Raw genomic sequence first — 14,414 nt, 5'->3', positions numbered from 1 at the left:
GTTGCAATTGTTTATTTTGTGGAAACGTGTAGGCTAATGGAAACTTTAAACTGTTTCGGTATCAAGCACGTTATTGCGCTCGCGTTTTGTTGCTCCTACCTTTTTCTAGACCTCTGCTCAGTTTGGCATAAACAAACTGAAATGAAACTACTTTGTTGGCAAAGCATTGGCTACTCTTCTGACCAACGCTGGTCTTAAATATTCATAATATACTTGTACGGTATCAGAAAATAATAACAGCATTGATAGCATATTATTAAAATTTAAAATTGTAGCAAAATGATGGCATACATTTGCTTAATTTGAAAGAAAACACCGAAATTGTTATGAATTAGCACAACGTTGGCAATGCTTCTGACCGATGTTAGCCAATCACACAACTGTGTTTTGAAGCAATAGCCTACCACATGAAAAGAGGTTTGTGTTAGTATTTTTCAAGTTTGAAACAAATAAACCTGAAATAAAATCTTTGAGACCTTTTTGAACGCTTAATAAGAAGTATTGAAATTGTTGGCGTATTGTTGGCAATGTTGGACGAAACTGCCGACCTTGTGCCCTCACATCCAGCATATAGCCAACGTTGCAATTGTTTATTTTGTGGAAACGTGTAGGTTAATGGAAACTTTAAATTGTTTCGGTATCAAGCACGTTATCGCGTTCGCGTTTTGTTGCTCCTACCTTTTTCTAGACCTCTGCTCAGTTTGGCATAAACAAACTGAAATGAAACTACTTTGTTGGCAAAGCATTGGCTACTCTTCTGACCAACGCTGGTCTTAAATATTCATAATATACTTGTACGGTATCAGAAAAATAATAACAGCATTGATAGTGTTAGATTTTCAACAGGTCTTTGAAAGGCCTGCCTTTCGTTTTACCGCATTACTCCCGTTAATTTGTGTATTCGCCACCTAGCGTCGTTTCCCCTTCATTGTTATGTTATCGCTCTTTGCAAATGGCAACACTCACCACGAGATTGTCTATGGAACTTTCGAGACGTTTTCGTTTTTGCTGCTAGTTTGCCAGCTAGCCGAACTTGTTAGTCACTGTAGTTTGTGACTGAAAGTTGATTGATTGATGTTTATGCTTTGTTAGCTGCTTCTCTGTTATGTACTTCTACAGGACTTAAGTTTGACAACTGCTATGGTAATACTTATTTGCGTGTAGGCTGAATTCCATATTTGCAGCTTGCTATCTCAAAGTTCAACTTACTGGTGAGCGTACTTGTGATGTAATAATGTTTTTTGTAGCTGAATGTTGACTGTCTACCGTAAACAAACGTAACGTATCTCTGATGTGCGTAAATTGTTGTTAGGCTAATACTTCAAACTTAAATATTGCAGAGTCAATCACTATAGAATCCTTCGCGTACAAGTGCATCATTTGGCATTACTGATCCGGTCATACTACCGGTACGTTCATTATTCTGAATTGTATGATTGATTGATTTGTGTCGTGAATTGTGGATTTATGTTTACTACTGAATTATTGACCAATAATTTGTCAGCCTAATGGAAATTAATTCTCGTAAACCGATCTTAACTAGGCCAAGTGAATTGCCACGTTTCTTTGTTTTTTAATGATTATTGACCTAGCGTTATGGTTGTACGGTACGGTAGCCTACGTAATAATTGTGTAAGGTAACATCGCGAATTTATTTATTCAGTGCGTCATTGGCCAACCTGTGGAACTTGTGTACCGTACAGTGGATTGAGAACTGTTTGTCAACAAATTTGGTACGTTTATCAGTTCGACTGTTGTGCTTGCTGAATTGTGACTAGTGTCTTATGTTGTGTTATTTCTTGACAGAAAAACCGTATAAACTTCATTGCTGCGAAGCAGTCATTGGAAACCGAGTGATTTCTTCAAGTTGGCGTGCTTTAACAGTTGCTCAGTCCTGCCGGGTGGATTAGGAAAATCGTGACGTCACCGGCGCAATTAACTACCGCACCTGTTGTGTTCGCGTCGCACACAACATCGTTTTTCAAATTTGGCATCAAAGCTTGACCATCTTTGAACTGAAGCTGATTTCGTCAATCGAACCGAACTGCTGATCTTCACCAACCTGACGATCAAATTTGCGTTTACTTACCTAGTTCCCATCAGTGTTACGTGACATCTCTCATTTGCTGAAGTTAGCTTATGCTGTTACGAAGCGGATTTGCATACACAGCTATGGATTCCAAAGCCGAAGCTATTCAACAAGCAGCTGATACTTTGAGAGACAGCTACAAGCGTGGTGAACAACTGATGAGCAAACGTGAAAACCTCACAGAAGTGCAGACTATCCTGTTAGAAATTGACAAAAATTATGCCTCTTTAATGGCGCTTTGTGTCGATGTCCCTGAGAATGAACAAATTCCAGGAGGCCTTTCAACTAAACGAGATTACATTCAAGGTAAAGAAGAATTTGCTGATAGAGTCAAACAGTGGTTCTCGGAATGCGAGAGGACAGACACTAAAACTCCTCCACTACGCTCACATCACTCGTCCTTGCGTACTCATTCCCATCGCTCCAAATCCGGAAGCATTCGGTCATCGAGTACAATGTATAGTTTGCGTCAACGTGAAGCACATGCCAAATTGGAACTAGCTCGTTTGACAAAAGAACAGAATGATGCCAGGCGACGAGAGGAAGAAGAACTAGTTCGCATGGAACAAGAGAAAGCTCGCTTTGAACGTGAGAGAGCCGAAGCTGAAGACCTGCGTCAAATTAAAGCTGCTGAAACTGAAGCCGCACTCTGGCAAGATGATTCTTCTTCGGTTATCAATATTGGATCAATGACACCCGTACGATTGCCACAGCAAACCTTCACTCACAAAGACACACACCTGGAACCTCTGCGTCACGGTGATGAGCGGCACAAACAAGAACCAACTGCAACGTCTGCAAGAATGCCAGACCAAAAGGTAAATTACCCTTGTTATTATACTAGCCGACAACCTGATCTTTCAGAACGACTTCTACCTAAACCAGATGTTAAGAAATTCTTTGGTGACCCACTCGATTTCTGGGCTTTCTGGCACCGTTTTAAGTCCCATATTTCTGATTGGTTGACACCCGACAGGAAGATGTCTTACCTCATGCAGCACTGCTGTGATGCAGTCTGTGAACAAATAAGGCACCTTGCCGATAGCAGCGAAGGTCACAACTGCTATGATGAAGCGTGGGAAGAATTGAAACGGAGGTATGGCCAACCACACGTTATTGCGCATGCTTGCGAGGAACGCTTGAGAGCTGTTACCAGAATTTCTCACCACGAACCCGAACAGTTGGAGAAGTTGTCCGTCCTGTTGAAAAGATGTTGTTCATCATTGAGCTCAAACACCGAAGCTTCGAACTTGGATACCGTGCAGTTTATCACCTGCCTTGCAAATAAGCTGCCAGCGTCTCTGAAAGAAAAGTGGGTAATTGAAGCTCTGAAAATCAATGATGACACTGGAAAAGTGGCTGGATTCCAACATTTTGCTGACTTCATAACGAACGAATCTAGGATTGCCAATTCAATCTATGGCGTGAAACTCTTTTCATCAAATGTCGACAAACTTAACAAGCCTGACACCAAAGGGAAACAAAAGGCTTCACTGTTTAACGTAGTGACAAAACCTACTGAACGATCCGGACAGCTCCAAATTGGCAACAAGCGACTCATACAATGTATCCTGTGCGATAATACACATTATTTGCAACACTGCAAAGAGTTCAAAGCCAAATCCGTCACTGAACGGGAGCAATTTGTAAGGAAGAACAAACTGTGCTTAAACTGTCTTGGACCAGATCACATACGTGCCGACTGCAGAAGCCGAGGTAAATGCACTGAATGCGAAAGCTCATCACATCATTCTCTGTTACATCGATACTTGGTCACAACTGGAGAACAAATCCAGAGACGACACCCCAACCCCATTGCTAATAGAAGAAATGATAGCCAGCCAGATGATCCCGGAAGAAGACCATTAGAAAGGAACACAAATGAAGTTGTAGAAACCTTCCATTCCAGAACCAGCAACTCGGCAACTTACTTGGACATCGTTCCCGTACGTGTGACAGGAGAAGGAAAGGTAATACATACTTATGCTCTCCTAGATTCTGGTTCAAACCGCACCTTTTGTGAACAAAAACTTGTAGAGATGCTTGAACTGAAACCTGAGCCATGTGGTGACTTCCAGGTGCAAACACTGTCTTCGAGTGGACCATATTCCTTCAGTTCTTCAACTGTAGCGTTGAAAGTTCTACCAGTAGTTGGCGGCGAAGTGCAAGAACTGACAGATGTGATCGTCGTTGACAAGATACCTACCAAGCCAACTCCAGCGCCTTCTCCGGAGTATCTGCAAACGCACAAGCACCTCCAAGGCATTGACTTGAAGCAACTGGACCATGGTACAGTTACACTGTTGATCGGAAATGATCATGCTGTCGCCCACCGATGCATTGAAAGCCGCTTTGCACCTAACCCGAAGCAAGGACCTGATGCAGTCAGGACACCCTTAGGCTGGTTGCTTAGAGGTACTCGTCCGAAGGAGAAAGGCTTAGGCAATTTCGATACTGAATCCGACATTTCAAATTTTCTTGTCCGTGGCATGAAGTGGCCCACCGATGTAGAAGACTTGTCCGATTTAATAATTACTGATAAAGGAGAAACGTTTTCTCCAACAGCTGACACCGACCTTTATGATAAGGAAGGTCTAATGAATCTGCTACGAACCCACAAGGAACTGCTAGAATTTGGGTTTAATTTCTCGAGGGAAGATCCCATAGCTTATGACATGATGTCTCGTCATCTCGAACATGTAGACGGCCATTATCGCTTACCATTGCTATGGCGTAATGACACCGTCGAGCTTCCAGACAGCCGTGACATGGCTCTACGACGACTAGATAGCCTGAAGAAACGCCTACAACGTGACAGCGCTCTTCATGAAAGGTATGCAACACAAATGCAAATCACCTTGGACAAGGGCTATGCTGAGATCATTCCTCAAGACGAAGTCAACAATGACTGCCGCAAGTGGTACATACCTCACCATCCTGTACTTAACCCAAAGAAACCAGACAAACTTCGTATAGTCTACGACTGCGCTGCAACGTCGTGCGGAAGGTCACTAAACGACTTTCTGATGAAAGGCCCAGATCTCATGAACTCTCTTGTTGGCGTCCTGCTGAGATTCCGCAAAGGACGTATAGCCATAATTTCAGACGTGGAGGCAATGTTTTACCAAGTCAGGATCTCACCGCGTGACCGCGATGCCATGAGATTCTTTTGGTGGCCAAACGGAGACCTATCCAAAGATCCTTCGGCTTATCGGATGAAAGTGCACATTTTCGGTGCAAAGTCGTCCCCCAGTTGTGCAACATTTTGCTTGCGCGAAACTGCTAGAGAGCACGGGAAGTACTTCGACCCGCATATTGCTGAAGTGGTGATGAAAAATTTCTACGTTGATGACTGCTTGGTGACCGTTGAAAGCGAAGAAGCAGGAATCAAATTGGTCCATGATTTACGAAAGCTTCTCGGTATGGGTGGCTTCAGACTAACAAAGTGGTTATCCACCAGTGAGAAGCTAATGAAGATGCTCCCCGATGAAGAAAAATCAAAGGCAATGCTTAACTTGTTGCCCTCAGAAAGCCCAAGAGAGCGCGTCTTGGGTATAAACTGGGACGTTACAAGCGATGAGTTCCAGTTCACAGTTGACTTACCAGAAGATCCACCTACAAAGAGGAAGATGCTGTCCATAACCAACTCCCTCTATGACCCACTTGGATTTGTCTCACCTGTCATACTTGAGGCAAGGCTCATTTACAGCGATGTTTGCCAGAAGAAGCTGGGATGGGATGAGGCGGTCGACGAATCTAATCTGAAGAGATGGATTGCCTGGAGGAACAGTTTGCTCCACCTGAGAGACATCAGGATTCCTCGTTGCTACAAGCTGAAAGTCAGCGGCCCGCCTCCTCAAGTGCAGCTGCACTTCTTTTCTGACGCCTCTTCTGTTGCCCGGGGTGCAGTTTGCTACCTGCGATCCATACTACCTGACTCGAGTGTAATCTGTAGTCTTGTGATGGGGAAATCACTTCTTCCAGGTCCGGGCAGACACACGATTCCACGCCTTGAACTGGAAGCGGCATTGGATGCTGTTAATCTCTCCCGTGTTGTGAAGCAAGAGTTAGAGTTACCTGATTGTCCATGTCTATACTGGACAGACTCTATGATTGTGCTGCAGAGCCTGCTGGCTGACAGCAAAAGGTTCCCTACCTTTTCACGAAACCGATTGCAAAAAATCTTGAACCATACCAAAGTGTATGATTGGCACCATGTCGACACGAAGCAGAACCCTGCTGACCAAGCATCAAGGGGCATGACGGCCAAAGCCTTGATGCATTCTGGGATGTGGCTCAATGGCCCAGATTTTCTGAGGAAACCCCCAGAAGAATGGCCCAATCAAACCGCTCAGCAACCACAATCTGAAGATATCTTTGCTGCTTACAAACCAAAGAGAGAAATCGAAACCTTTACTGCTTCTACGACTGAAAGCCAAGGAACCAACAAGTTAGTCTCCTACTTCTCATCTCTGCGCCGACTGAAACTATCAGTAGCCTGGTTCCTAAGATTCAAATCATACTTACTGATGCGCATGAAGAACGAAACCCAGATTACACTGAAAGGACCAATCAGTGTGCCAGAACTTGATGAGGCAGAAATTGAGTTAATCAAATACGAGCAGCGTCAGAGTTTTCCTGCCTGGATCAAATCTCTATCCAAAGGAGAACACCCAAACATGCCCAAATCCAATAGGATCCCACTCGAAAAACTCAGCCCTGTCCTAATGAAAGATGTTCTACGTGTTGGCGGACGAATCGACAGAGCCGACTTACCGTTCGAAACGCGACATCCTGCTATCATAGCTCCAGAGCGCCACTTAACGGACTTGATAATTGAACATTGTCATACTAACGAATCGAAGCACATGGGTGAAAGCCATACACTGAACAATATTAACCGAAAATACTGGATAGTTAATGCCAAAGTTGCGGTTAAAAGGGTACTTTCAAGATGCCTGCCTTGCCGACGAAGGACCGCAAAACCTAGACAACAGCTCATGGCAGAACTGCCAGAAGCAAGGTTACAAATGTCACAGCCACCATTCTCACAGACTGGCGTTGACTTTTTTGGGCCGCTAAATGTTCGAAACAGACGAAGTGACATTAAGAGATACGGCTGCCTTTTCACATGTCTCACAACTAGAGCCATTCACTTGGAGGTGGCACCAGACCTGACAACTGGCGCATTCATAAATGCCTTGCGGCGCTTCATAGCTCGCAGAGGCCCCATCAAGAAAATCTTCTCTGACAATGGAACCAACTTTGTGGGTTGTGAAAGAATCTTGAAGCAAGCCATCGATGAGTGGAATCAGAACCAGATCCACCAGAGCCTTCGACAACAAGGTGTAGAATGGTCATTCAACCCCCCAACAGCCAGCCATATGGGTGGAGCCTGGGAGAGAATGATTCGCACAGTACGTCAAATTCTTATGAACATCTTACCAAAACAACCACTCGATGATGACACATTGCACACGTTACTTCTTGAAGTGGAAGACATCGTCAATTCAAGACCACTCACCGATGTGAAGCTGGAAGTTGATGGCGACTTACCTCTTACACCTAACCACTTGTTGAAGTTGAATTCTTCAGCGAATTTACCGCCAATGTTAAGCTGCGACAGAGATGGCTACCGACCAAGTGATCGATACCGCCATGTGCAGTTTCTGGCAGACACCTTTTGGAAGCAGTGGGTTAAGGAATACCCACGATCTGTGATGTCAAGAGCAAAGTGGCTTCACAGAAAGGAGAATATCCGAAGAGGAGATATCGTCCTTTTGATTGATGACTCTGCTCCCAGACAACGATGGCCACTAGGCAGAGTAATTGAAACATTTCCTGATCGTCACGGCGTTGTTCGTTCCGTAGAAGTGAAGACTGCAACCGGATCTCTGAAGAGACCAATATCCAAACTTTGTGTAATTGTCCAAAGGGAAGAAGATGATCCAGATGAAGATGAGACACCAATAGACACCGTTCAGATTTTGCTGGAAGATCAGAGCGATGAGGAAGAGTCAAAGGACTGAACTGTTACATGACAATAGACTGTTGAAAAACTTTTATTCATGAAAAGAATGACCCAGTTTGGCCCTTCTTTGGCCCGGGAGTGTTAGATTTTCAACAGGTCTTTGAAAGGCCTGCCTTTCGTTTTACCGCATTACTCCCGTTAATTTGTGTATTCGCCACCTAGCGTCGTTTCCCCTTCATTGTTATGTTATCGCTCTTTGCAAATGGCAACACTCACCACGAGATTGTCTATGGAACTTTCGAGACGTTTTCGTTTTTGCTGCTAGTTTGCCAGCTAGCCGAACTTGTTAGTCACTGTAGTTTGTGACTGAAAGTTGATTGATTGATGTTTATGCTTTGTTAGCTGCTTCTCTGTTATGTACTTCTACAGGACTTAAGTTTGACAACTGCTATGGTAATACTTATTTGCGTGTAGGCTGAATTCCATATTTGCAGCTTGCTATCTCAAAGTTCAACTTACTGGTGAGCGTACTTGTGATGTAATAATGTTTTTTGTAGCTGAATGTTGACTGTCTACCGTAAACAAACGTAACGTATCTCTGATGTGCGTAAATTGTTGTTAGGCTAATACTTCAAACTTAAATATTGCAGAGTCAATCACTATAGAATCCTTCGCGTACAAGTGCATCATTTGGCATTACTGATCCGGTCATACTACCGGTACGTTCATTATTCTGAATTGTATGATTGATTGATTTGTGTCGTGAATTGTGGATTTATGTTTACTACTGAATTATTGACCAATAATTTGTCAGCCTAATGGAAATTAATTCTCGTAAACCGATCTTAACTAGGCCAAGTGAATTGCCACGTTTCTTTGTTTTTTAATGATTATTGACCTAGCGTTATGGTTGTACGGTACGGTAGCCTACGTAATAATTGTGTAAGGTAACATCGCGAATTTATTTATTCAGTGCGTCATTGGCCAACCTGTGGAACTTGTGTACCGTACAGTGGATTGAGAACTGTTTGTCAACAAATTTGGTACGTTTATCAGTTCGACTGTTGTGCTTGCTGAATTGTGACTAGTGTCTTATGTTGTGTTATTTCTTGACAGAAAAACCGTATAAACTTCATTGCTGCGAAGCAGTCATTGGAAACCGAGTGATTTCTTCAAGTTGGCGTGCTTTAACAGTTGCTCAGTCCTGCCGGGTGGATTAGGAAAATCGTGACGTCACCGGCGCAATTAACTACCGCACCTGTTGTGTTCGCGTCGCACACAACAGATAGCCTATTATTAAAATTTAAAATTGTAGCAAAATGATGGCATACATTTGCATAATTTGAAAGAAAACACCGAAATTGTTATGAATTGGCACAACGTTGGCAATGCTTCTGACCGATGTTAACCAATCACACAACTGTGTTTAGAAGCAATACCACATGAAAAGAGGTTTGTGTTAGTATTTTTCAAGTTTAAAACAAATAAACCTGAAATAAAATCTTTGAGACCTTTTTGAACGCTAAATAAGAAGTATTGAAATTGTTGGCGTATTGTTGGCAATGTTGGCAAAATGTTGGACGAAATTGCCGACCTTGTGCCAACATACCCAGCATATAGCCAATGCTGGCCCAGCAATCAATGTTTGCTGGGAGCCTATATGGTAAAGGATTTTCTTTTAGCGACCCAGACAGTTGACGCTGAGATTCCCGATTATTTACAATAACATATGTTTATGGCTGTACATATGTTATGGCTGTACAGTATGGCTGTACGTGTACGACGTACGTCTATTAATAGTACATTTCATACTGCATAAAACGCTTAAAAAATTTTCAAAAAATTTCGGGGGGGGGCAAATGCCCCCAATGCCCCCCCTGGTTGCGGGCTTGGGTTATGGCCTGTTTCGCTGTTTGTGTAGTGTACATAAGTGTGGCCATTTATTTAGTCTAGCTTCTAGAGTTGCAGTAACAGACAAACAGAAGTGTCTGTTGTGCCAAGGCACCGGTAGCCTACTAGAATACAATTATGAATGAGACGAACAACAATTAACAAATTTTGTCAACAAAAACAGTGATTTACAAATAATTTGTTTAAAATAAAACTTGACTTAAAAAGTAGGCTACCGGTGTATATTTTCCAAAGAATACCATCAATCTGGCAACTTTGCAAAACCAGGAACAACAAAAAACTGCTATGATTTTTTTTACAAAAACAAACCTTTTCTTAACTCATACCAAATACCCAACTTTAGTTGAGTTTGTAATTTAAATTTCAAAGTGTGGCGGGGTCGGTAGATAACATTTTAAAAAAGTCGATTTTCTAACTCATGATTGTGGCTAGCATATCTGTGACATCATAAAAAAAAAGAGTGAACTCAATTGTAGCTATTTTATTGCACTTTAGGATGTGTTATTTAAACAATTGAATTGTGTAACGCAAGGTAGTATCGAAAAAGAAGCCATGCGCAACATTATCTGACAATTTTTAATTGATCAAAGCTTAAAATGGTATTTCTCCCCTGATTTGGCTTTTTTTAAAGTTAGACCTGGCAATCATGTCAACTGGCCATAAGCTAAAAACCACAGTCTATAGCCTATTTTGATCCTGGTAGAAGTTACAGTATAGCCTAGGCCTCCCTTCTCAGTTTAAACTGTTCAAAAAAGTAGCCATGACCTATATTTTTGTATATCCAACTTTTGCTCTGTTGGAAAGGAGCGATCTTCCTGTTACGGACAATTTTTAAATCAAACGTCACATAGAACCGTTGTCTACTGAACCTGACGTCTTACGTCATGGACTGTTGCTAGAAATAAGCAAAGATTGCATCAACTTTGTCATACCTGTTGAAACATTACATCATCGTTAAATCTTGAATTACGAGATATGGTGTAAGCCAAATTGGACAGGTGTTTGAATAGCTTCATAATGCTTATCATTATTACGTCACAGAAGCTGCTTACGTGCGTTTGAAATATTGCAATCTATTCTCGTCATTTTAAAATTGTTGCTTGCAAAGTTGGTCGCATATTTAACTGTTTTGATTAGTGCTTGCCAGCTGGACGAAATTTCCGTCTTTATCTCAGTAATTTGTATTGTAGTGACAAGTTTTAGTGGCGTACGGTGTTGTGTCCCAATTTCGACAGCCTTGAGGCTATTTTTGCAGAAATACAATTCTTGAATAGATGTTTTCAGAAGAGTGTTTCTTTCGGTCATTGCATAGAGACGAACGGATCCGGGAATCTTGTGCTACAATTTTTCCACGAAGAGATTATGGTTTACCGTTGTGACCACTTCCAGGCCTCAGCACTACGGTACCCACTATAAAACAGCGAGCATTGTATTTCCCTAACCATACTGGACCGGTGTAGTCTCCACACTAGCCACCAAGACTTTTCCAAAAACATGTGTTTCTCGGCAGTCCAGTGTAGCAAGAATTGACAGCGATAGACACGTGTTTTGCCATATCCAACTTTTGATGACAACCAGGATCGTGGTGAAGAGAACTTGCGCGAGGTGTCAATGAGATCTTCGGTCTTGGTGGATTTTAGCCTCTGCTCCAAAAGCAATCAAAGCTTCCCCTGGATGATCATAGAAAGCTAGGCTATAGCCCAGTGGCGTATCTTAATGGGTTGAGCAAGGGAAGCAAGAAACTCGTTGGGGTAAGAGCGTGCCAACGGCACGCGCATTCTAAGGAGCAGGCTTCCCCGAAAATTTGGATTATAGTGCTTTCTGGAAACACTTTTAGGGTAGTAGGCTAATATTTGTATGAAATTTATTAGCAGATAAACAGCTATTAACATCCATCAAACAAAAAGTTGGTTCTAACTTATTTTTGCGGCCGTACTGTGTTGCCGAGAGTCAAAAATACGCACGCAGTTCACCGCATCCTTTATGTGCTTTGACAAAACAGCAGCTTTCTCGCAGAAAAAGTTCAAAGGTATGCTACAGGCGTACTTCTCAGGGATATCTAGAGAAAAGGATACGAAGGCTTTTATTACGTCTGACAATAGAAGGGCTTCTATTCAGGGGCGCCGGAACGATTTTTGACTGGGGGGGCAAGATTACGAAAAAAGGGCACTTTTGTTTACTAAAAGGCCAATTTTTTTTCAAGTTTTAAGATAAGACATAGCGATAATGCTAATCTATCAGCTCATTATGTATTGAGTAATGATAGCCTACAAGCGTCCGGTATACAAAGAAGGGCATCATGCTATTTTATAATGATGTAACCTACTGTCAAGCCTTAAAGCAGCCTGCGGCCATGGCCGCTAAGTAGTGCTTGAATGAACCGCCGGTGCTACCTCCTCAATCGGCCAAGTTTGGCCGCCGGTCTCTCCTAGCCAATTATTTAATTTCGCAATACAATGATCGTGGATTAACTGTCGAAAACATGCAGTATCAAAGAGTGACGCAAAGTTAGATCAGCGCGTCATAATCGCCACTGTTGCATTGTGTGGGGAATATTTGTTATTGATGAAATATCCATCTGCGATCGCCAGCGCTGTAAGTCTTGTTTGTAATTCCCGACGTTTATTTTAACAAAGTCTTAATCCGAATTGCTAATTTACATCGGCTGGCAATATTGTCGTTTTTATGTCGATTCGATGTTGTCGGACATTGAGCCGTTGTTAAAAAGGAGAACAAAGTTAGTTGACATCAATGGGAAAACATTTTTTGATCATTTTTTGCAAAAATTATGCTTCTTTTAGTAATGTACATCATTGAAATAGCTAAAACCTCAATTGCTAAGGCAACAGGATCAGATGTCAGTAGATGTAACAGAAAAAATATTTCGCACTTGCTAGTGCATCGTCAGTTCTGATAAAGGGCAGTTCAAGCCTACAAGTAATGTTTTAATCATTGAAATACTTATTTTATTACCTTGCCGTCATCGTCAACACATGTCGAACGTCGTTTTTCGTTGCTAAAAAGAATTCTAGGGGAGTAGCGAACTTTTATAAAATCAGCCACATTGGAGACACTCGTGCGAGTGTCGTTTGAATAGTAGCCTACTGGATTACAATCCCGATAAAGCAGTTATTGCGTGGTGCAGCAATTCTATTGTAGGACGTCGCCGAGGCCCAGACTTCAACAACGCTAAGTGATCATTTATTATTGTTGCAAGTTTAATTCTATTTACTTGTGCTATCGTTATTTTTATTTTGGCCTCCAAGCACGCAGATTTGGCCGCCGAGAAGGAGCTCCCGTTAGGCTACGATGGCTGTCGAAAAAAAAACGAGTTTTAAGGCCTGTAGCCTACTGTGTTGCAAAATTTTGTGCCGTAAATATTATTTTGAGGCAAAAATGAAAGATTATAATTAGGCTAAAAGCGAATAGCAGAAATTGTTATATTGCAAAATGTGCAGTAGCTTACATGACTTTAAAAGGGCACCATTGCCCCCCCTGCCCCTCCATCTGCAGAAAATTTGAGGGCAGGGGGGGTATTCGCCCCCCCGCTTCCGGCGCCCCTGCTTCTATTTATCTTAAATAATCTCTGTTTATGGTAAAATGACAATTAGCCCTACCCGTATAGGCCTACTTGCTTTACACCTAGCCAACTGCAAAGGTTTTGTCAAAAAAAACAGCTAAACTGGTAACCTTTCAACTGTCTTTTCAAACAAGTATTCTTTAAACATGTTCTACATAACACTTGCTAACTGTCTTGTGTAGCAGTGTACCAGCTGCACTACAAAACTTTCTGGAGTTAAAGAACCGCATGTTTAACGCGGTACCAACTACCGCCCTTCTAGTGTCATGAGAATCAGCAATCGCTCTGAGCCTTCGTATCCCCTTCTTTAGATATCCCTGGTAGCCTACTTCTTTACCAATCTTCACCCCATCGTCTATCATACGGTGCAATATAAGCAGTGGCGTAGCCAAGGGGGATTTGGGGGTTACAACCCCCCCCCCTTGGCACGCGTGTGACGTCACGATATTGAGAATGATGCTTTCCGTCTCTTTATGCTTGAGAATGATGCTTTCAGTCTAAAAAAAATTGCCTAATTTTAAACAAAATTGCGTTAAAAGAACGAGTTTTGCCAATACCAAACATCTCAGCCAGAATTTAGCAACAAGAAAACATAGAGACTTATAGCTTTATTTCCGAAAAATGCCGAAGAAAACATGATCTTATCCTTTTGCTATGTCACCGGACAGCACCATTTTACAGGAATATTCATAACCACATTTTTGTTGAAAATGCTCTCAGAATGCACCAAATTCAAAGTAATTTTTCAAAATTTTCTGGGAGAGGTCCCCCAGACCCCCCGCCACAGAGGTCGTCACCCCCCCCCCCTTTCAAAATTCCTGGCTACGCTACTGAATATAAGTACAACAATATTGCTATGGAAG

The 14,414-nt window shown here is 42.2% G+C and overlaps 1 protein-coding gene across 1 annotated transcript; it reads left to right on the top strand.

Moving 5' to 3' along the window:
* The first annotated feature begins 2,172 nt into the window (after positions 1-2,172).
* On the top strand, positions 2,173-8,118 carry LOC145781657 (uncharacterized). The gene has a single exon (XM_082593331.1). It carries the CDS (start codon positions 2,173-2,175, stop codon positions 8,116-8,118), a length of 5,946 nt encoding a protein of 1,981 aa, XP_082449457.1.
* The last annotated feature ends 6,296 nt before the right edge of the window (positions 8,119-14,414 follow it).

The sequence above is a fragment of the Aplidium turbinatum genome, chromosome 13, assembly GCF_918807975.1.
Source record: "Aplidium turbinatum chromosome 13, kaAplTurb1.1, whole genome shotgun sequence".
NCBI lineage: Eukaryota > Metazoa > Chordata > Ascidiacea > Aplousobranchia > Polyclinidae > Aplidium > Aplidium turbinatum.
The sequence above is the reverse complement of the archived record's forward strand: the minus strand, read 5'-3'. Positions and strand labels throughout refer to the sequence as shown.